The sequence below is a fragment of the Chamaea fasciata genome, unplaced genomic scaffold, assembly GCF_029207755.1.
Source record: "Chamaea fasciata isolate MVZ Bird 193981 ecotype frontalis unplaced genomic scaffold, bChaFas1.0.hap1 SCAF_3, whole genome shotgun sequence".
NCBI classification, from domain to species: domain Eukaryota; kingdom Metazoa; phylum Chordata; class Aves; order Passeriformes; family Sylviidae; genus Chamaea; species Chamaea fasciata.
In genome coordinates this window covers 100,153,638-100,175,693 of record NW_027094088.1, presented here as the reverse complement: position 1 = coordinate 100,175,693, position 22,056 = coordinate 100,153,638, and the positions used below count along the sequence as shown (strand labels likewise).

The following is a 22,056-nucleotide window of genomic DNA, read 5'->3' as shown; positions in this document are numbered from 1 at the left end:
GTCTGCGACCACGCTGGAAGCAGGGAGTGATGGATATTAGGGAAGCATGAGCCTCCCCTCGCTGTTTAGCAGCGTGGTCTGCAAAGAAAGATAGAGATGCTGCTCTCTCCTCCTCCTCCCCCCTCGCTGTCCCAGCTTCCTCCTTCCTCCTCCTCGCTCCCTCCTTCCCATCCACGAGCTCCAGCGCTCCCTGCGCTCCCACACAATGCGCTACCTCTCAGCACCAGCCACCTAAGGTCAAGAATACAACCCCTCACCCTTCCCCCGCCTTTTCCTCTCCGTCCAGGCATCCTCACCCCTGCTTCCCACGGAATATGGTATCTTCCCAGCCAGACGAGCCTTAGTCGGCTCTGCGATCTAAAGTGCAGACAATTTCAGCAGTCCCGGGGAATAAAGAGTGAGAAAACAGAAAATGCATAAGGAAGATCGGGGACATAAAGGGAAAGTGGAAGACTTTTGGAGAAATTGGAAACTTTGGGGGTTTATCTGTGTGTTTAAAAAATAAGAAATCAAGTCACAGTGCCCAAAGCCTGCTACATGGAGATTAGTTTAAGAGATCTATACAGATAAAGAAAAGTGCCCAGGATAGCTAGTTATCTCCCAAATCCAGCTTACCTATTGTTTATGCTCTTTGCTTCTCAAGCTTTATTCTAAATAGCCTTTTTGTAAAGGAACTTCCAAACTTTTCCCCTGCAAAGCCAGACTTAAATACCAGCATACTCTGATGATGCAATGGAGAATGAAAGGGGAAAAGTAACCAGTAACATTTTTTAAGATTATGAGCTATGAAATAACCCCTTTAAGATGACAGAAAACACCAGCACAAATCCTCTGACTTTTCAGCTTGAATGACAAATGTGTTCAAGGGGTCTTTTTTCACTCTGAGCAGTTATGGTGATCAGAAACACTTTCAGGCAACCCGTACATGGCTCCCAAATGTCACATATGATTACAGCAGACCAGCATGTTTTTCGTAAGGACCTAATTTTAGACACATGATAAAACAGTCCTTACAAAGTCTTTATGTTTGTTAGAGACTGTGGAGCGAGGTAAGTGATGCTGAAGACTTCTAAAATAACCTTATTTAGGTGGACAGGGTCTCCCTCTGGAGGCCTTGAGACGCTTCTGGCTCTCACGAGTGATGTATGGCCACCAAACCCTATCACTCCCGAGCTGTACTAAGTCAGAGGTTTTGTTTAAAGAACAGGTAAATTTCAAAAATAACAAAGGTCAAAAACAAGGAGAGAAAATCAGATTTCTATCTATTTTGGTGTTAAAATATCTCTATAAAATTATCTAGATGCTTTTTTAGAACACTCCAGAGATGTCACATTTGTCAGCACAATTTCTGAAAGTCAAAACTTCTTTCTGATGGTCAGCAAAGGAAGCTTTAAAACGGACAGATCATTTGAAAGTAACATATCACCAGGACCAGAGGTTTCTTACACAAAATACAAAGCTGCTGAACTACCAGCTATAAGATTAAGACCTACATATATATCTTAAAACAACTTCAGTAGTAGAAGAGTGATGTATGAGTGCGTCACCAGTGGCTGACTGATGAGGTGAACACGGCTTTAATGACACTTGATACCTTGTAATGCACAGAACACTGAAGTGACACAAAACTATTCACGATACACAAATATAGACAGTGAATTGTTGCAGGCATAACTCATAGCAGTGGGTTTTTGAAAAGGCGGGTTCAGTTAAGTACTAGTAGGTGAAAAACAACAGATGTTCAAGAAAATATCTACCTTGTGGCTCTAACAAGCCACAGCGGCACTCAGAGCCAAGATGTTGACAGGATAGGTACTCTACAGAGATTTGGAGATCAGTGGAAGAGCGAAAGCAGCTGGCCAGAAGAGTCACCTATCCAGAGATCAGGAGAATGTTCAGAGAATTAAAGCTGGGTCTAGCTCCGTTCAGTCTCTCCAGTGCAGGAGCACACCAGGGACAATGGACACACCAGTAGCATGCAGTGCAGTCCTTTTCCCTTGCAGCAGACAACTCTCTCTCTTTTGAACCAATGTTTTTGCCACTGCTTCAGCCAACAGCAGCAGCCACAGAACCAGGCAATCTCAAAACACTTTCTCCTTACTTTCTGCTTTTGTCCAAATTCAGGGAAGTAACTTGACACAGAGAGAATGGAGGGATGTTTCTCCCAAAGCTACACTTCACAATCCCACCCTTTGATGCTTTTTTTCCCTGCTCTGGCTGCAGCTGCCAACTATGTGCATAATGATGGACTCCTAACCACTTAGTAAAGAGGGGTTTGAGCACCATAGACAGTTCTCTCAAAACAGCTCAATGCTCACCAGTTGTCAAAAAGGCACACACAAGATTTCAGGAAAAGAATAGAGAAAAAAGAAGAAAATACCAGTTTGACACTGCATTAAGTCCACACTTTAGACTTCTTGTACCCTGACTGGATATCTGACCATGGGATCATAGGTAGCCTCTTTGAAGGGACCACTGGCTGTGTCTAACCCAATCTCACTGTCAAAGACAAGCCAGCTATGCAGTGAGGTTACTTAGGGCTTTATCCACTTGTGTCTTGGAAACTTCCAAGGATGAAGACTACACAACATTTCTGGACAATCTGATCCACATCTTTATTGATCTCATGTTGGGAAAAAAAAAAATCCTTTTTCCCTTTATTTTTTCCCCTTTCAGATTACAGTGTTATTCCTTTCAAATGTCACATTTGAAAAGGCTACAGTAGAACAGAAAAGCACCATACAAGAGTGACTAGAGATTTTAAATAACTTCCACACAAAGCAGATTACATAGGTTAGGAGTCTTCAAATTTGAAAATTGGTAACTGAGCTGATAAATATCTATTGAGATATTTAGTTGAGAATAATATGGGAAAAGTGCACTGAAAAGAAATTCTTCCAGTTTCCCATAACATAGGAATTACAAAGCATCAAATTACATAATTAGGGAACATATTTGAAACAAAATTACTTCGTTTTTTCTAACAAGTTAAAATTATATAACTCACTGCTGTAGAATGTAAAAACTGATCATTTTTGCTTTCCTGTAGCTATATAAATTGTCATTAACAATTAATAATGTATTATTATTTATTAGAATTTGCCTTCTGATTGGAACCAACTCAAGGTGAAGAAAAGAAGACTCAAGGAAACCTTATCACTCTCTACAGCCACCTGTAAGGAGGTTGTAATGAGGAGGGTGTTGGTCTCTTTTTCCAAGTAATAAGAGACAGGATAAGAGGAAATAGTCTTAAGTGGCACCAGAAGAAGTTTAGATTGGATATTAGGAGAAAATTCCTTATCAAAAGGGTTGTCAAGCTTTGGAACAGGCTGCCCAGGAAGTGGTTAAGTTGCCATTCCTGGAGGTATTTAGAAGATGTGCCAGCGTGGCACTTAGGGACATGGTTTAGTGGTGGACTTGGCAGTGTTGATTTAATGGTTGGACTTGATGACCTTAGAGGTCTTTTCCAACCTAAATGAATCGCTGATTCTAAGGTTCCTCAGTACTGTAGGCAAAACTGCATCTTGCCATTCCTCAATGGTAAAACAATGGTATTACCACTCAGTGGTAATAACTACCTTCCATTTTGCTTGTGTTGGAAATGTGAGAGGAAGAGAAGAATAAGAAGAGAGGCAGAAAAGTCTGCTCAGCTTTAATCCCCAGGGGCTGAAGGTTATCTCATGTTGCTGGAGGCCTGGGACCTGTTCACAAGGGGTGTTACTCCCTGATGGTAAGACATGGAAGCACTGGAGCTGGACTAGCAGAGTATGGAGGAAAGCAGATGCCTCAAAAATGGAAACAACTACCTGAGTTTTTCCAGTGGTTTCCGTTTTTCCAGCATCTGCCTACAGCTTGCCTCCCAGTGGCAGGTAACCCATTATCCCAGGATCTCTTTCCCTCAGAACAAACAGGTGCCCCAACAATTCTCATCCATTTCAAGTTCTCATTGCTATTAGAGAGTGAGAAACTGGAGGAAAAGATGGAAGTGGCCAACATACTTCCATGTTGGGCTTGAATGACTTTTATGCATCTTGACAATCCCACCATCTGTGAATGTGCTAAATCATAAATCTCAGTGCACACTTAACAGCAAGCTACTCTAATTTCATGTAGGTACTGTATAACACATTTTCACATTATAAGATAAAATTAAATAATAAAACAAATTAAAAAAAAAAACCAAAAGAACAAAAAAAACAAAACAAAAACCACAAACAAACAAAACAACAACAACAACAACAACAACTAACTTCAAGGATACTTTTAAACTCAGGATATAGACAACTACCTTATGAGGACATACTTCAACTTTTCCACACATTTTAAGTTGTCAAAACTAAATACATCAGGCAATTCTGCACCTCCTCTGCCACAAAAAAAAAAAAGATGCAAACAAAAATATAATAATGACCTTTTGCAACAGGAATCTTCTTCTGTTGACAAACTCCTTAGCATGGATGAAAACTGCCAGCAGGCTCTGTAAAGACCTTTGCCTAGAAACCTCAGGCTCTGTCAGACAATGGCAGATGGCTTACTGCCAGATTTCCAAACCTTCCTAAGAACACAATATTCACTGAACCTTTTCAGTAAGACACCAATGTTCATATACAGCAAGTACTTGCTATTTACACAACCCTTAAGAGATGTCACCTTAAGAGACCTTTTTCCATCTATAGAATTTCTTTATTGAAATATAGGTAGCAGAAGCTTCAGTCTATATCATGAACTAAATCCTATGTCTCCAATGTGATACCACATCCATGACTTTTAAGTGTCATTCAACACATGAGAAAAAGGAATGCTGGTTAGCACTGTGCTGCTCTCATCTGATTAACTGACTCAATCTTCCTCATACACAACAAAGTGAAGAAATAGGAGATTTGCCTTCTAAGATTAAAGGATGACTATTTGCCATGTATACAGGAAAAAAACTTTTTGCAGGCAGATTAAGCTGAGCACATCAAGACAGATTCTACTATTGCCAGAGACAGATTTAAATATTACATTTTATAGCATAAAATCTTATACCTTTATGCCTAATGGTTATGCAGTGGTGAGGACCTTAGGGAGGCCTGGAAGCTTCTACAGACTGACATATTAATATACAAAAATATGGATAACTCTATAGTGCCATGTAGTTCAAATAGATATTTACAGCTATTGCTGTCTTTCATGATTTTGTACTTTTGCAGGAATGTATTTCCTCTGACTCATCTTTTCAGCAACACGTGCACCTAATGTAAGATCCAGTTAAGAGATTATTGTCATGAAAGGAAAGACTGCATTCAATACAGAATTGTAGAGTTTTACAGATGGCAGCCTTGGCTTTAACTACAGAATGTTGTAACCACTATGTACAAAAAGAAAAAAAAAATCATATAAGGATATAAAGGTATCTATTGACGGATATATTTCCCATTTCAGGATCACACAAATAGGCTAATAAATATTAATAGTATATGAGTGCGGCAAATGGTAAAAGAATGGGAAAATAATGTGATTAAAACAAATTTTGAGTATTACAATGGCAATATAAAAACCAGCAACAATATCCTATACTGCATGAAATACAAACCTTTTGCCATTTCTGAAAGTGCTGCATGAAGTTCACCAGTAAAATCTTTTACAAAGCAGTCAAATTTCAGCTACTCAAAATTAAAACCTACATGCCTAAGTAGTGCAGGGTAAAATATTAAAAATTACACAAGTAATTTAAGAAGTGTTTTTAAGAAACTTACGTTTTGACTTTCACACACAGAATGTTAAAAAATGTTAGTGAATCCACTATTCTGGCAGGTTTTGATGGCAAAAGACCAGATTTAGGAAATGAATTATTGCCCCCTGGTGGCACATTAAGAATCACTGTAATGAAAAAGAAACTGATTTCAGATAAATAAGCAAACGTTTTATTTTAAGAATCATGTTTTGTACAATTAATGTTTTTTGTACAATTAAAGGAGGTGTTAAAAGAATGCACAGTCATTTTAATATGCATTAAGAGAACAGTAAATGAGGTATAATTTACATTTTCATCTACAGGATGGTTCTAATAAAGAATGTGTGATGTTTAATTGTCAGCTTTGTAAAATGTAAATAACATAAAACCCTTTATAAGCAGAATGCCATAGCAAAAACTCCTGATAGTCAAGTGAGTTACTTCAAAATCTTATTTTCATTTAAAAGAATAATAAGTCTTTTTCATTTTCATATAAATATAAAAAACTCTTCCTGAATCTGAATCCGTGTGGGGCTCTTCTTCACCCCATGAGATACGTCAGCAGGCAAGGACAGAGAAGCACGGGAACAACAGGATTTGATCTTGTGACTGGCTAGAACAACAGCATAGTTAAATGTTGATGCAATGTTTTCCACATGGATTAATACAGGAATTCATGTATCCTAATCCTCAAATTATGAGCTGTTAGCCTCCTCCTAATATCTGACCAGTTTACAGCCACCCATTCCTATTCAACAACTTTAACACTGCTTGGCACATTCCTTACATCACCTCAAACTAAAATGGCCCTAGACATCTACTCCAAACTGTTTTGCTGCTCCAGATGGAAAGAAACTGCTTTATCACGGTGTGTTTATACAGTCTGTAATTGCAATGATAAAATCCATCTTCCAGAATACAAAAAAGAGGGAGAAATAATCATTCCTCATGGAACTACATACGTCACCACAGAGAAGTTGGCAATTAGGCTATGTTGCACACACAAAAATGATCATTTTCACATTTTGGTGTGTCCGTTCCATGACAGGAGACTGCACCTGCATCAGTGTAGCCTCACCTTGCAATACTGTCAACCAGCATTTGCATGATGTCTTTAAATGCTCGACTCCAAATCTCCTGATACACAGACATCTTGCCTTTGAGGAGCTGTAATGTATTCTCTCTTCTTTTATTCTTGTTGATCCATTAAAGCACGAGAACAACTCACCTTAATTCTACACTCCTCTACAAGGTGAATTATTACCATTCAAGTACTTGACTGAAAATTGGTTGCTATGAAGAAAACTGCATCCTCTATCAAGGCATCTGATATGTGATTGGTGATGCCATAAGCTACTCTAAAGGAATGTCTAACTGGAAGGGCTATGAAACACATAGTAAATGAAAATTAATTCAGTATTTTTTTTCAAGATAATAGAGTGTTAGTTGGTATGTTTGGTCTGACCACACAAGAATATGAACACAATTCTTTAAGCAAAAGAACTCTGTGACAGACTTACCTGCTGCAGAAGAGAGTTAATTGCCATAAAGAGCAATCAAGGAACAGATAAGCTATCTAACAAGGAGCTGTGTTTTAAAGAAGTGTTTTTGTCTGACAAAGAGAAGTTATCTATGCAATTATCTATCCTATTGGAAATTTTGAGACTACTGAAGAGGTTGGCCAACGAGCAAGGCATCAGGGCTTATAAAATGTTATCACAAGTATGGAGGAAAGGGCAGGAGCAATGGAGCTGGGACTTGGGAAAGGATGATGCTGCAAGGTAAATGGACAGGCTTAGTTTGGACATGCCACATTTGATGGTTCCTGTCTGGCCCTAGAGGAATATACCTTGCCCTTCACTTACAAACCTCTTGTAATGAACTTATTCCTGACGTGGGCATTCTATCTGTGTCTCTCCCGTGAGTGACACGCACAGCTCTGGCTGCCTTGTACTAGCAAGTAATGACAAAACCAGGTAATTTGGCAAAGAATCAATACTAATTCCTCTCACAGCTACTTGCATGGCAATGCTCAGACAGAATGCTCTCTCCTTGCTCATGCTGTTACCTGGAAGAAAGATAAATCTCCCTCTTTGCAGTACAAGTGATGACCCTCTTCTTCTTGAGGGAAGCCGTATGAGGAGGGGCTAAGGCCACCTGGCTTGTCCAGCCCGGAGGAGACTGAGGGGAGACCTCATTGCAGTTACAACTTCCTTGTTGAGGGGAAGAGGAGGGGCAGATCTTCTCTTTGGTGACCAGGGACATGACCAGAGGGAATGGCCTTGTGTCAGGGAGGTTTAGGTTGGATATTAGAAAATGGTTCTTCACCCAGAGGGTGGATGGGCACTGGAACAGGCTCCCCAGGAAAGTGGTCACAGCGCCAGCCTGACAGAGCTCAAGAAGCATTTGGCCAACATTCTCGGGCACATGGTGTGACTCTTGAGGTGTCCTGTGCAGAGCCAGAAGCTGGACTCGACGATCCACGTGGGTCCCATCCAATTTAGCATATTCTGTGATTCCTCCCCTCAGCCCACGCCGGCCGCTGCAGTGCTCGGTGCGCTCCCGCTGTCGCAGAGGCGAGGACGAGGACGAGCAGACCGTTTCCGCCACCGAGCTGGCAGGCTGATGGGACGGGAGACAAAGAGCTGCTTCGGCGCATTCCCGCCGGTGCTCGGTGAGGCGGGGCCAGCCCGGGGGGCCGGGAGAAGGCGGGAGAAGCCCCGGTGGGGCGGGAAGGCGCCGCGGGGGCCGATGGGTAACGGGGGGAAGGCGGCGGCGCCGCGCGCGCCCCGGCGGCAGAGGGGAGGGCGCGTGCGCGGCTCCCGCTCGTTCCCGCCCCAGCGGCCCCCCAGGCGCGCGCGGGAGCGGCGGCCATGATGGGCAGCGGCGAGGGCGGGAGCGGTTCCGCGGCGCCCCGCGCCCGGCGGCGCCCCGGAGCCTCGGCGTGAGGGCGTCCGAGAGCCCTCCCAACTCCGGCGCCTCGCCTCGGGGTCGGTCGGGGCCAGGAGGAGGGGTCTGGCGGACATGGCCAGACTCGACAAGTGGGAGCGCCTGAAGCCTCTGCAGCCGGAGGCGCTGCGTGTGAGTGAGGTAGATGGCGGGCGGCACGGGGAGGCGCTGCCTGTGCGTGGGGAGAGGGCGGGACGGCGCCGCAGCTGCGCTCATGCCGCCGGAGCTGCTGAGGAGGCGGCCGAAAGCACGTCCTACGTCTCTGGGCGGGAAAGGTGCGGCAGGCCAGGCAGCGTGGTGCCCGAAAGGAGCCCTGGGGTGCTTCTCTCCCTCGTGGCGTTGGGGCAGGCTTCCTGGGAAAGGTGATAGAATGCAAAGGGATGGTTTTTCTTGCCTGTGTTACCTACAACCTCTCAACGGAGCTAAATATGTTGTAGCTAAGTATGTGAAAAGGGGACTACAATGTGTTTTCTCCTCTTAACGTCTATGAGCATCTTACCTGCAGCTGCCACCATTACCTTTAGCAATGCTATGAAGTAGCTAGCAAAAAAAGCCCATTTTGTAAAACCTTTTTAAGAAAAGTTACGTTTTTTAAGTTAACCCTGATGATCCATGCTTTTAATTTTGTGAAACTTTCATATATATATTTTTTTTAATTAATCTTTTCAGTTGGGCAAAAGGTTACTTGGTAGTATTTTCTTAAAGCCATGAAAGAGTTGATTTAAGTTTTTAGGTGGGTAATGGAAGTGGTGATTGTAAGAAGCAACTGGTGTTTGGCACAGCTTTTTTATGTAGATATTTAGATGAGTTTACAATGGGTGATACTTTCCTGAAGCAGCTTCTTATGAGCAGGGAGGTCAAAGGTGTGGTAATCATTAACAGCCTTGCCTGTGTTGGCCATGGAATTATATCTAGTGTGAGTAGCTGGGTTTGCAGGCAGCAGATGGGTGGGATCCCTAGACAAGAGGCCATGAACTGCCCAACCCTTGAGATAACAAAGGGCAGGAAGATGGTGGCACTGACCAGGTGAGTGGATACTGAGGGACACAGCAGAAGCCATGAACTGCCAACCCTTTGGATAAGGAAAGGGCACAGAGATGGTGGCACTGCCAGGGTGTGAAGAGAGACACATGGGGGACACAGAAGAAGCAGAGGACTCAGGGGGAAAGGCAAGATTTACCTCGGTAGACTATGAGGGTGTAAAACTTAAAGGTTCCTTTATTGTGCACCCCTCTTTGGAGGTACCAGCTTGGGCTGTTTCTGTGTTGCTGCACCATGAATAAATTGCTTTATGGAGAGACATCTGAGACTGCAGTGGGAAACCTGGGGTTGAACCATGAGAAAACATGGCCTGACTGAGTGTGGTGTGCAGGGAGTCAGGTGGGCCTCCCAGTGGCTCACTGAGGCTGTCCATTGTGAGGGGCTTTGGTCCCAGCAGTGACAGCCTCTGTCACTGGGAGTGTGACTGCCAGAGAGTCTCATGAGTGGTCAGACTGGGAAGTTTTCTTGATAGTGGGATATTCAAGACCCTGAGCCTGCTAGTAAGGAAGGCTAGTAGCAAAGTGCAGAACTGGGACTCCAGCTTATTGTGCCAGGAGGTAGTTGAGGTTTTTGGGAAGGCAGCTTTGGAAGCTGGAGGAGCTGAAGAGATGGAGATCAGTAAGGAGGAACACATTTCATCGTGACACTCATGGCGGAAAGAACATACGCAGGACAGACGAAAGAACAAGGATAAGAAGTGTCCAGACATGCAGATATGATGCTTGGAAAGCCAAAGTTGTAGTGTTGAAACTAGCAAGGAGTGTCAAAGGTTACAGTATTAAAGAAATTTCCCTGTCTGACCATTCAAAGGGCACTCTTGTCAGTGTCACACCACCTGAGCTGGGACTGAGGCCCCTTTGCAGCTGCACCCCCGCACTCACAGTCAGACAAAGTCCCTTCACCAGGTTGACCCCAAGTTCCTGTAGCAGAGTCTCAGACATTTGGATCCTTAAAATAACTTAATCTTGGTACACCAGCTGAAGCAGGGACCCCAAACAAAGGAAACCTTGGGCTTTGTATACCCTGTATTGGATTTTTATGGTCAGGTTTTGATAGCAGGTGGGGGGCTGCAGGGTGGCTTCTGTGAGAAGCTGCCAGAAGTTCCCCCCATGCCCTGCAGAGCTAATGCCAGGCAGCTCCAGGATGGACCTGTCACTGGCCAAGGCAGAGTTAATCAGAGATAGTAGTAGTGCCTCTGTGATAACATATTTAAGAAGGGAAAAAAGTTATTATACAGTTAGAATTGCAGCCAGAGAAGAGTGGAGTTCGAATATGTGAGAGTAAGAACTCTGCAGACACCAAGGTGAGTGGAGAAAGAGGAGGAAGTGCTCCAGGTGCTAGAGCAGAGATTCTCCCTGCAGCCTATGGTGCAACCATGGTGAAGCAGCTGCAGCCTGTGGAGGACCATGGGGATGCAGAAATCCACCTGCAGCCCATGGAGGAGAGCCAGCCTGGAGCCGGTGGATGCCTGAAAGGAGGCTGTGAGGTTGAGGGAAGCCCATGCTGGAGCAGGCTCCTTGCAGGGACCTGTGGACCCATGGAGAGTGGAGCCCATGCTGGAGCAGGTTTTCTGTGGGACTTGTGAGCCTTGAGCCACGCTGGAGCAGTCTGTGCCTGAAGAACTGCACCCTGAGGAAAAGTGATGCACGTTGAGGCAGTTGGAGAACTATTGCTGTGGGATGGACTCATATTGGAGATGTTCGTGGGGGGCTGTCTTCTGTGGGAGGAACCCCACACTGAAGTAGAGGAAGGACTCTCCTCCCTGAGCAGCAGCAGGAACATTTGATGAACAGGCTTAACCCCCATTCCTGTCTCCCTGCACTGCTGGTTTGGAGGATGTAGAGCTTGGGAAGGTGCGAAGGGTGCAGGGAAGGTGTTTTCTTTAAATGTATTTTGTTTCTCATTATTCTGCTGTGATTTTATTGGTAATAAATTTAATTACTATTCCCAAGTTGAGTCTGTTTTGCCCATGACTGTGTTTAGGGAGTGATCTCTTCTGGTCCTTAGCTCAGCTCACAAACTTATTACATCTCTCCCCTGACCACTTGTGGAGGGGAGTGATAGAGCAGCTTTGGTGGGTGCCTGGCAGGGTCTATCCTGGGGGCTATCCTGGTGATAGGTGTAGGATGTGAGGTTTATGGGCTGGAGGAGGGGGTCATCTAACACCTCATAAACCCAGGAAGTTGAAAATCAGGTGTTAAAGCTATGCCTTTACCCTGCAGTGGTACAGGCTGGGGGACCACCCTGCTGAAAGGACCTAGGGATCCTCATGGACAGTGGGCTAAATGTGCACCTGCACTGTGCCCTGACATTGAGGCATGTGAGGCTGTCTTAGCAGGAGAGCAGTAAATTGAGGGAAGTGATTCCTTTTCCTTACTTGGCACGTATTAGATTGCACTTGGAATGCTGTTCCTGATTTAGGCCCACTAGTATGAGAAGGCTGTTAATAAACTCCTGAGAGAACTTGTTAAGCCACAGCAGCCCTTCAGTAAAATCATAGCATATCCGGGGTTGGAAAGGATCATCAAGTCCCACTCCTGTCCCAGCACAGGACAATATCAAGAATCACCGTGTTCCTGAGAGCATTGTCCAAGAGCTTCTGGAACTGTGGCAGGCTTGGTGCTGTGACCACTTCCTTGGGGTGCCTCTTCCAGTGCCCAACCACCCTCTGGTAGATGAACCATTTTCCAACTATCTAACCCAAACTTCCCTTGACAAGTTTCATTCCATATGTGCAAGCAAGTTAACAACTTTAGGAGGTGACCACATATTTCACAGTTTCACATGATGGGTGGCTGAAAGGAAATGGCCATGAATTGCAGTGAAAGATGCAAGAGAGTATGCAGCATCCGTGGGCATCAGCAAGCTCAATGCTGTTTCCTATTTTTGAAAACAGAGTGAGTTGTGCTGAGATTAAGGGCTGAAAATTCTGGCAGGAAGTAAAGAGCATGTATTCCTTCTATCTGGTAGACACTTCTTCACAGTAACAGCTGTTGAATTGTCAGAACTGTGATGGCTGTAACATCTAAAGTAGATTTGAATATTTCTTACGAAGAAGCTCCCCCTGTAGATATGTTTTTTGGCTTTTTTTTTTTTTTACAGTTTTATGACAGCTGTTTTTTTCCCTTTTTATTTTCCCAGGCACCAATGGTCGACCTGAATGTGTACAAGGACACAGAGCCTGTGAAAAGTAAGTTGCTATGTGTCATATGTGAAAATTAATCTTGCAGTATTTCATGCCTTTCTACAATGTGAGTACATGCTGTAGACAAATGAAAAGTTGTATTTAATATCAGCAGAGTGGAAAAATGCTGAACACTGACTGAAACAACAGATGTGAAGCAATACATTCTTTGTAGTTTGTTCTCTTCAGATCTATTGCAAGTATACATTCCCACTGCTATGTAGAAAGTAATGCAAAGGAAATATGAGGTAGAGAAGACTGGAACAACACACTGGCAAATGTTAGGTTTCAACTGGTGTTAATAAATGTGGAAATAAACTTGCGTGAATTTCTGGGTGTTGGGGCTTTCTATGTTCTCACCAGGTGAATTGTTTCACACATATCCAGGAGCACAGTCCAAAACCGACTTGTTGAACCTGTCACTTTGTGTTAAGGAGTGCACAAACTTGCAACCATGGAATGGGTGTGATAGGTTATGAGAAAATGTGCATATCTTATTCATCTTGGGAAGAACACTGATGGCTGAAGTAGAATGTTGTCTAGGGTACTTTGTTTACGCACACATCTTTTCTTGAAGCATTAGACTGGAATATTTCTCAGGGACACAGGCTGATCAGATGAAATACCTGGTTTGCTTTATGGGGGAAAAGACAAGTAACAGCAGAATTTGACAATCTTTTGACTAGCATCACATGAGTGTGTGCATACCATGACTATTTTGTGCCTCAAAAGTAGGTGCTTTTTTGTGCTTTTTGCATACATAAATAACATTCTCAAATTATTCATCAGTGACTTTTGCTGTTTCTGCAAATATGTTGGTAATGGATGCACATAGCACAGGTAGCTGTAGATGTTCATTGCATTAGTAAATCAAACAATGGAATGACCAGTTCTTTTGCCCTGAGACCAAATAGTGCTAACAGAGTTTGTCTACACACTGAGTTCTTCAGTTCCAGGAGAGATTGGTCATGTCCAGCCTGAGGCAGTCCTGAAGCCAAGCTGACTCCTGAACCATGGCTAATGGTTACATGGAAGGTCTGGACCAAAAAGGTGTGAAAAAATATTCTAACAGTGTTATGGCGCAGAGACAGAGCTGTGCTTCCCTGGCAGCGCCTCAGCACTATCCATGGCTAACAAAAGGTTTCATTGGTATTTATTCAGTGATCTGATCTCATGTCCTGTAGAACATGCGCTTACTCAGTTATTAATAGCCATACTAGCAGTGTGGAGTTATGGATGTTGAAAGCACAAAAATGCATACTTGCTGTTTTGATAAAATCATTGCAAACAAACAAAGGTTTGTGTAGTTAATAGGCTTCATACCACTGCAATGTCAGCATTAAAAAATGCAGTGCTTCCAGACTTTTATCTTCATTTATACTTCATTGCTATCCCTTTTTTTAAGGATTGCTTCATGCTTACATAGTAGCTTACCCTGAGTGTTCTACCAAAACTTTACAGAAACTATGGATGTCAAAAGGCCTCGATTTGATGCATCCTTGGTGCTTTTGACACGAAGATTTATGGCTCTTCTCAAGAAAGCTCCAGACGGTGTCCTTGATTTAAATGAAGTAGCAACAACACTTGGAGTACGAAAACGAAGAGTGTATGACATCACCAATGTGCTGGATGGAATCCACTTGATCCAGAAAAGATCTAAGAATCTTATCCAGTGGATGTGAGTTGGCTTTGAAACTTCTAGTTTCTGAAACAGTAAATCCCAACAAAGTTGAGTAATGTTTATAACTTTTATTAGAGTATCTTTAACCATATTAAATTACTTCTCACAGATAATGTTTTACTTTCTGTATCCTTATGCTGTGTGAATTACCTAATATGTTAACAAGTATCAAGTGCAGAAATACACTGAAGCATATTTCAGCCGAATAAAGGAGTTCCTTACTGTTTTCTGTTAGTATACTTGGTGTTTAATAAACAGACTTTTATTTATATAAACATACTGGACAACTTTCTTATTCTTCTAGAGGTAACAATCTTGACCAAGTTGTTGGAAAAGCACCAGAGCAGCAAAACCTTAGAGATGAACTTTCGGACTTAACAGCCATGGAAGAAGCTCTGGATGAATTAATCAAGAATTGTGCTCATCAGATATTTGAACTAATAGATGACAAAGAAAATGCAAAATATCCTTTCAACTCTTGCATTATTTTAACACATGGTTTTGGTACTCACATATCTGTGAGTAAGAAATGTAGGTTGATACCACAGGTATGCAGTACTGCTTGATAATGAGTTCTATAATAGCAAACTTCTTGATTATTTTGTATTTGAGAGTGCCAGTTGTGTGCCTTGCTTTGCAGTATCATGGACAGTCTAGCCTGTCCTCAGAGGAGAGCTGCTTGTGTGACCTTTCCACTGCAGAAGAATGAAGTGGGGCAATAGTGTTGGTACCTGACCATCACCCTGTTCTCTCCATTTGAGTTGTCTCAGGGCAGGTCTTGACCTACCAGTGAGCTCAAGCTGCTCAGTGAGATGACAAAGAGGACTCAGAATGGAGTCCCAGTGGCCTGTCACCAGGGAGATATAATGGTATGTTGGTTGTGTCCTAAAACTCTTCTCTCTTGAAAGAGATTCCAGTGCAGTTCTGACTTTGATATGGGTTTTAACAATAGATAAGAGACTTACATTAAAATATGGCATAAAGATTGATTTTTGGCTTTGGGTTACAATAAAATATTATTTAGCTCTCTTGTTTGGCAGGATGTTAAGGTGTGTGTGCAGATGAAATGTGCTCATTTTCTTTACACTGTACTGGTTAAGAAAACAGGTTTATAGTGTCTCAGGGAATTGTTTTCATGCTATTAAAAACAGACTGTAGTTTCTGAAGAACAGTATTCCCTCTGCTTTGTAGACTTACGACATCTGTGAAAACTTTGGAGTTTTGTAGAACACTGAGTATATCTTTTTAAACCTTTTTTTCCTTCCTGGAAATACAGAAAAGTATTTTTCTACCATTGGCTGATACTTCATTTTATAAAGCTAATATTAACCTCTACTGAATTATTGATCAATTTTATGAAGTTAGTATTCTGCCTCTACGTATCTTGACATCACACTCTTTGCTTCTGTCCATTAGCAAATTACTGTACAGATTCCTTGACCAATGCACACACTAGCTTATGTGACATATCAAGATATCCGAAGCATTCAGGCATTTCAGGAACAGATTGTGATTGCAATCAAAGCTCCAGAGGAAACCAAACTGGAAATACCAGTTCCTAAAGATGTAAGTTTTACCCATTTCTCCTAAAGGGACCAAAGTCCTCAAATTCGATTTTTTGCAGCAGCAGTCAGTAATTGACTTCCAGTTTCTTTGTCATGCAGATAGTGGTTGCTCATTTTTCTTGTGTTCCACTAAACAGTGCTTCAGGGATAATAGTCTTAGGAACTTTTTTGCTGTATTTTTCTTTTTGCCTAAATTATTAAGGCATAAATATATCTGAGCTTTAGTTACCTGGTTTTGCAATGTACAGTATGGCTGGAAAAAAAAAACATTTTGTCACTGTGGTAGATCATATCTAGAGGGATTTTTCATGGAGTGGGGCTGTGCACTGTCCTCACCCCACAAGGCTACGTTCTCATCTCACAGAGGAGCCAGACCTTTGCCCTCTGCACCCAGCAGTGCTGCAGCTGCATAGTGGGGCCTGTGTACTGGGAACCCACTGTTGGTAGTGCTCTAAGAGGGCAAATCCTGGAAGGCAGCCTACAATAACAAACAGAACTTTAATTCCATTTTCTTGTTTGCATTAGCATTTTTTATAGTCTTCCCAATTGCACAGTCATTGACGTTGCCTTGCTGTGTGGACAGAAAGTTGGGGATCTCTTAAGAAAAGGAGATGAATCAGTAGAACCAAAAGATCTCCAGTAGTTTCCCTGGTCAAAGGAGCTGTCTCTCATGCAGTGAAGATGGAAAAGATATAATTCCAAATGCCTCCCAAAGCAATAAAAAGGCAGAATTTAAAAAGTTGTACATTAGAACAGAGTATTTTCTCCATTGCGTATTAAGATTTATTTGCTCTGTCTTGCAATGTGATGTCTGCTGAAGGAAAGCAGTAGAAGCAATAGGGATTAGTTGCTTTACCATGTCGTTAAAGCTATGTGCTCCAGTTTGTTGTCTGATTTATGGCACTGTTTTGTCAAGTTTTTAAATTTTGTTACTCTTCCTAAGCATATAGTAAGTCTTGGTCATATATCTGAAGGTCAGTAGAAAGACTAAACAAAAATTTAAGCGCATGTTCATCAAAAATGTTGTTACCTTAATTCTGCATAGTGATTGTCCTACAAATGTATGTAATAGCCATAATTTATGTGGAAGTAGTAACACAATTTTAAATAGTTATGTCATTTCTGTATTTGTTCTGTGCTTAATCTATTGTCTTTAAAATTCGTGCAAAAATAGATAAAGAATGTGTAAGATTTGTTCTTTGGATTATATGCAAGTTGCTGTTTTACAGGATCACATAGAAGTACATGTGAAGAGCACAAAAGGACCCATTGATGTGTATCTATGTGAGGTGGAAAAAGAGAAGCCAGGTGCTAAAACTTACGAAGATATGGATACTGTCACTAGTGAAAGTGAAACTGATACATCATTTTATCCTGATGAAGGTAACATTTTTATCCACATGTAGGCTTTGGGGTTTTTTTAAGCTTGTCATATCATTCTGATGAAGTTGTAAGCTGTACTGTTGCACAAGTATGATTTTCATAGTGTGTGGGAGTGTAGGAAACGCCTGGAAGAGAAGTCTGTGCTGTTGTGTTACGTCACAGCAGCAGGAGGTCAGAGAGTCAGGTACATGCACATGGAGCAAGGCACTCTTGTTCCCTGGCCTTTTCCTTCCTTCACTCTTTGCTGGTTTCATGTGGGAGCTGCACTCTGTGGATGGAGCAGCATGTGTCAGCTCTCAGCTGCTGCACTGCAGAGTCCTGCTCAGCTGAGATTTTTGCCGTGAGAGTTCTGATGCTGTTTTAAATGAGACTGTGCTGCTGCTCATTCCTGCCCTAAGGGAGAGCAGATAGAAGAGAGGATGTAGTATTTTAATCTCCTAAAACAAGATTGGATGGAATAGAGACTCTGAAGGACCCTAGTGCTGCAGGATGTTGTGGCTTAAAACAAATGTGGGAGGAATTGCAGTAGCTCAGAACACAAAGAGAGAAATTATTTTTAGAAGTGCTGCCTTATAGGTGAAGGGAAGAGTTGACTTTTTCATCCTAGGCATGCTTTACTTCATTTTGCTTGTGAAATACTTCAGAATTGTATTTTCTACGATAAGAGTAATCATATTCCTTTTTTACTTTCCTTTTAAAGTAAGATCTCCGATGGAAGAGAAAAAACCATTTGAGATGCCAGATTAATTACAACACAAAAATCTAATACAGGATGTAAATATCTGTGTTATAGGGCTTTTCCAAAGCTGCTTGGATCTGCAAACTTCGTAACCTGAAATGTTCCAAAGTGTTTCAAGAAACCAGCAGTGGATTGGTTCAGTGATTTCACAGAATTGCTTGTTTTCCTAGGTCAAAAGACAACAGCTTTTGGAGTTGCCACTTAGGAGATTTTTCTTAATTGCATGTGACCTACAGAACTTTGAGAAAACAGTATTTTTCACCATACAATTTTAATTGACAGATAACACAGATATTCAGTTACTTCCAAAAAGGAAGGTTGGAGAACTATTTCTGGAACAGTCCACAATCTGTGTGAGAATGTATAAAATGAAGAAATGCACTTTTTGGTTCTGAGGCTGCACTACTAAGCAGGATTGTCAAATATGAGTGTAACAAAGAACTGGTGTATTGGAAGCCTTTGCTATAAAGAACAAGATGAAATATCCTGAGAGTTATGCCTTATACTCTGTAGGTGCTGTTTGCATCCATGAACTACATGAACATGAAGTTCATTTACATGAACTGTGGTATCAACACTGAAGTGAAATAATGGGGTTTTGTGTACATACTTGTATCATTTCTAGGTAGTTACTGATGTACATTTCTTGAGATGGTTTGCATTTCTGCTTTTGTACAGCAAAGCAATAAAATAAGCTTACAAAAATATTAAATAGTCTAATGAAACGTGTTGGGTTGCCTTTGCTGCAATTCACTGAGTAACTACAAACATTTTAAATCTTGTGAAGATGTAAAATCTCTTTTACCTGGTGCTGTCAGATAACACTTAGATCTGGATTTTGTGATGCCACAGTAGTGTAGCAATTTTCAGAAGAATGATGGATAACTACTTAAGTTGGTCCCTTCCAATTTCTGGAGTTTACTTACAGCAGAGCTTTAGTTGAGTATAGTGACATCTTTGTGGCTCAGCTTGCAACAATATATAAAATACTTCAGGACTACATCTGTATTATCCATCTTTTGTATCCATAAAACAAAGCTGTGGAATTTGGATACTGGATTTTCTAAGGGAATGAACTGTCACTGTACAAATGCTGTCCTTGGGCTCACTTCATCCCAGTACACCAGAGGTGGCTGTAGGGGTGGGGTGGATTGGCAGGTTTGGTTTTAAATGGGAAGTCCAAGTCATGGTTTTCCTGATGACACAGGAAACTATATAATATGACAACTATATAAACATGACAACTTTCCATCTACTCATAAGTGAGAGCATCAAAGCTAATTAACCCCTGAATGTTCTAGCCAGCAACTCTACAGCTATTTTAGACAGATGTAGTGAAATTAAATGCCCTGTGCTCTACAATACAAATAAGGTGACACAGGTGACACTGAGGAGCCTAAATACACCTAGAGATTGAGAGTTAATTCAGTTTTCCACAACGTTCCCTAATTCTGCAAAATGCGTAGTAGTATACTATACAAATTGGGAGAAAAAATGCCAAGTGCAAGCTTGTGTCAGAAAACAGTCTTGAATTTTTATGTATGTCCTACCAACCTCTGGCTCCAGAATATAAAACTTCAGTATAGGATACTATTTTTCTGCCTATGAAATTCAAACTACAGGCTGAGCTGTAATAATAATAAAAAATAAAAGCAAAGTGACAGCATAGTTAATACATAGAACATGGTAATAATGAGGAAGGTACTCCTCCAGTGAAGCTGGGAGTGAGAGCTAAAACTAAGAAAAACATTTTTTTGCACAGGAAGATAGTCCTTTTCCTTCAGTGACTGGTATGTTTTCAGATGGCAAACTCTCTATTTGCTATTTTACATTGCTGTTTTGTTTTGGTGGGTGGGGAGGTCTGTGCCAAAGAGCAGCTTTGATTCCCTCTATGCTAGTTCAACAACTCAGGGCAGTGTTTGCCATAAATGTGTAAAAATTTCCAACACTAACAGCTAATTCTGAATGCTGTATGTTGGGGTGGGTTTTTGTTACATGATCTTAGAATCCTAGAATGGTTAGGGTTGGAATGGACCTTAAACATCATGTCATTCCAACCCCCCTGCTGTGGGCAGGGGCACCTTCCCCTACATCACAGAATTATTTCATTTGGAAAGACCTTCAAGACCATCAACTCCAACTTTTGACCAAACACTACACCGTCAGCTAGACCATAGCACAGAGTGTCAAATGCAGTCATTCCCTGAACTCCCTCAGGGATGGTGACTCCACCACCTCCCTGGGCAGCCTGTTCCAGTGCTTCACATTTCTTCAGTGAAGAAATTCTTCCTCATGTCCAACCTGAATCTCCCCTGGTGCAGCTTGAGGCCATTTCCTCTCATCCTGGTTGCCCAAAGCCCCATCCAACCTGGCCTTGAACACTTCCAGAGATGACAAGGCATCCACAGCTTCTCTTGGCAACCTGTTCCAGTGCCTCTCCACCCTCATAATAAAAAATTTCTTCCTAATATTCTAAACCTACCCTCTAACTCTTAGCCATTGCTTACCTTATCTATAGAGTAAGGAAGTATATTTTTTACAAAATAACCATCTTAAAAATGTTAGGAAGTCTGTATTCAACAGTGGGACAATTCATTTAAATGAAACATTAGGATTTTTCATTTTGAACAGATTTCTACTGATTGCTTTTCCTCACTTATTTGTACAGGTTTTCTAGCAGTATAATTAATTTTTTAGCCACACAATTGTCACAGTGAAATGGAAGAAGCTGTAATATGACAATTATACTATTATTATTTTATTAAATACATCTGTTGTTTTAATAGTGCACCTTCAATTGAATGAATGGACTTTTGAAGATTAAACCACTGCCTTTACTACTTGGTTACATACAGTATTACCCATTGGTGATGCTGGACAACAATGTACTGTATAAGCTTAGTGCACTAACTAGCTGAAAGGATTCAACTTGGACTTGAAAAATTCCCAAGTGATGCTGGACTGACACACAAGTTACAAGCTCACTTGTAAATGTGACAGGACCTTACTCTGCATTTGTACAATCTTGATTTTTTTTTCTGAGAGATTATTATTTTTCTTGAGTCCATATCTGTCCACATTCAGTACATTTGTATGTGTAAGAAGCTCTCTTGGCTATTTGAGGACTCTAATAAATTAAAAGTTTCTAATACTCTTTTTGTCTTCCCTTCAACAAGAATGGCTAAGCATCTGAACACATTAATCAGCAATAGCAACAGCCAGGATCCATAATCATGAAATGCCTGGTTTTGCTGATTCTTACTGGAAAAAGTGCTGCAGGTTGCCAGTTCAGCCTGTATTTGGTGTAGGAAATCACTTGTCAGAGTTTTCAGATGAGAACTACAGTTTTAAATAATGTGATTTTTAAAGAAGAGAGAAGATTCCTGCAAATTACTGTCTGTTGGAAGGCATTTGAAAGCCAGCCAGCAGTTTTCTTCATTTTGAATGATCTTTTTGGTGTGTGTGAAGAGCCTCATTTATAAGCATAATTAAACACTGATTTCATAAGTCACTTTAGCTTGTACTTGTCAGTGGCAGAGTTCAGCTGCTGGCCAGGCTATGAGCTGTTCCCTGCGTGCTGGGGCTGGCTGCAAGCTCTAAACCCTTGTATTTAATGATCCTGGGACATGGGCTGGCCCTGGCACCCTGCTGGGTCCTCAGTAACTGCTGAAGGGTTTATCCAGAACTCCAATCTGCCGGTTTTGGTTCCACTTCTGATCTGCCTGGGGTAACTTGTGAGAAGTGTGTTGAGGCTAAAATCATAGAAACTACACTTGGTTGTGTAGGTTGTATAAATCT

At 41.7% G+C, this 22,056-nt stretch overlaps 1 protein-coding gene across 3 annotated transcripts; it reads left to right on the top strand.

The window, feature by feature from the left end:
- Positions 1-8,371: 8,371 nt before the first annotated feature.
- On the top strand, positions 8,372-18,970 carry E2F6 (E2F transcription factor 6). Of its 3 annotated transcripts, none has more exons than XM_066179937.1 (7): positions 8,372-8,390; positions 12,848-12,896; positions 14,352-14,568; positions 14,876-15,035; positions 16,024-16,137; positions 17,366-17,519; positions 18,220-18,970. In XM_066179937.1, exons 2-7 carry the CDS (start codon positions 12,854-12,856, stop codon positions 18,264-18,266), a joined length of 735 nt encoding a protein of 244 aa, XP_066036034.1. In that variant the 5' UTR covers positions 8,372-8,390; positions 12,848-12,853; the 3' UTR covers positions 18,267-18,970. The 3 variants fall into 3 exon arrangements, with proteins under 3 accessions (XP_066036034.1, XP_066036033.1, XP_066036032.1); XM_066179936.1 differs by lacking the exon at positions 8,372-8,390 and adding an exon at positions 8,499-8,797; XM_066179935.1 differs by lacking the exon at positions 8,372-8,390 and adding an exon at positions 8,499-8,806.
- The last annotated feature ends 3,086 nt before the right edge of the window (positions 18,971-22,056 follow it).

What these genes read in the sequence shown, in the direction of transcription:
- E2F6 (XM_066179935.1), top strand. Translation starts at nt 8,741, where the DNA reads ATGGCCAGACTCGACAAGTGGGAGCGCCTGAAGCCTCTGCAGCCGGAG. An exon ending in AAGAATCTTATCCAGTGGAT is followed by an intron (nt 14,569 to 14,875) that starts GTGAGTTGGCTT and finishes TTATTCTTCTAG; the next exon opens with AGGTAACAATCTTGACCAAG. An exon ending in AAATACCAGTTCCTAAAGAT is followed by an intron (nt 16,138 to 17,365) that starts GTAAGTTTTACC and finishes GCTGTTTTACAG; the next exon opens with GATCACATAGAAGTACATGT.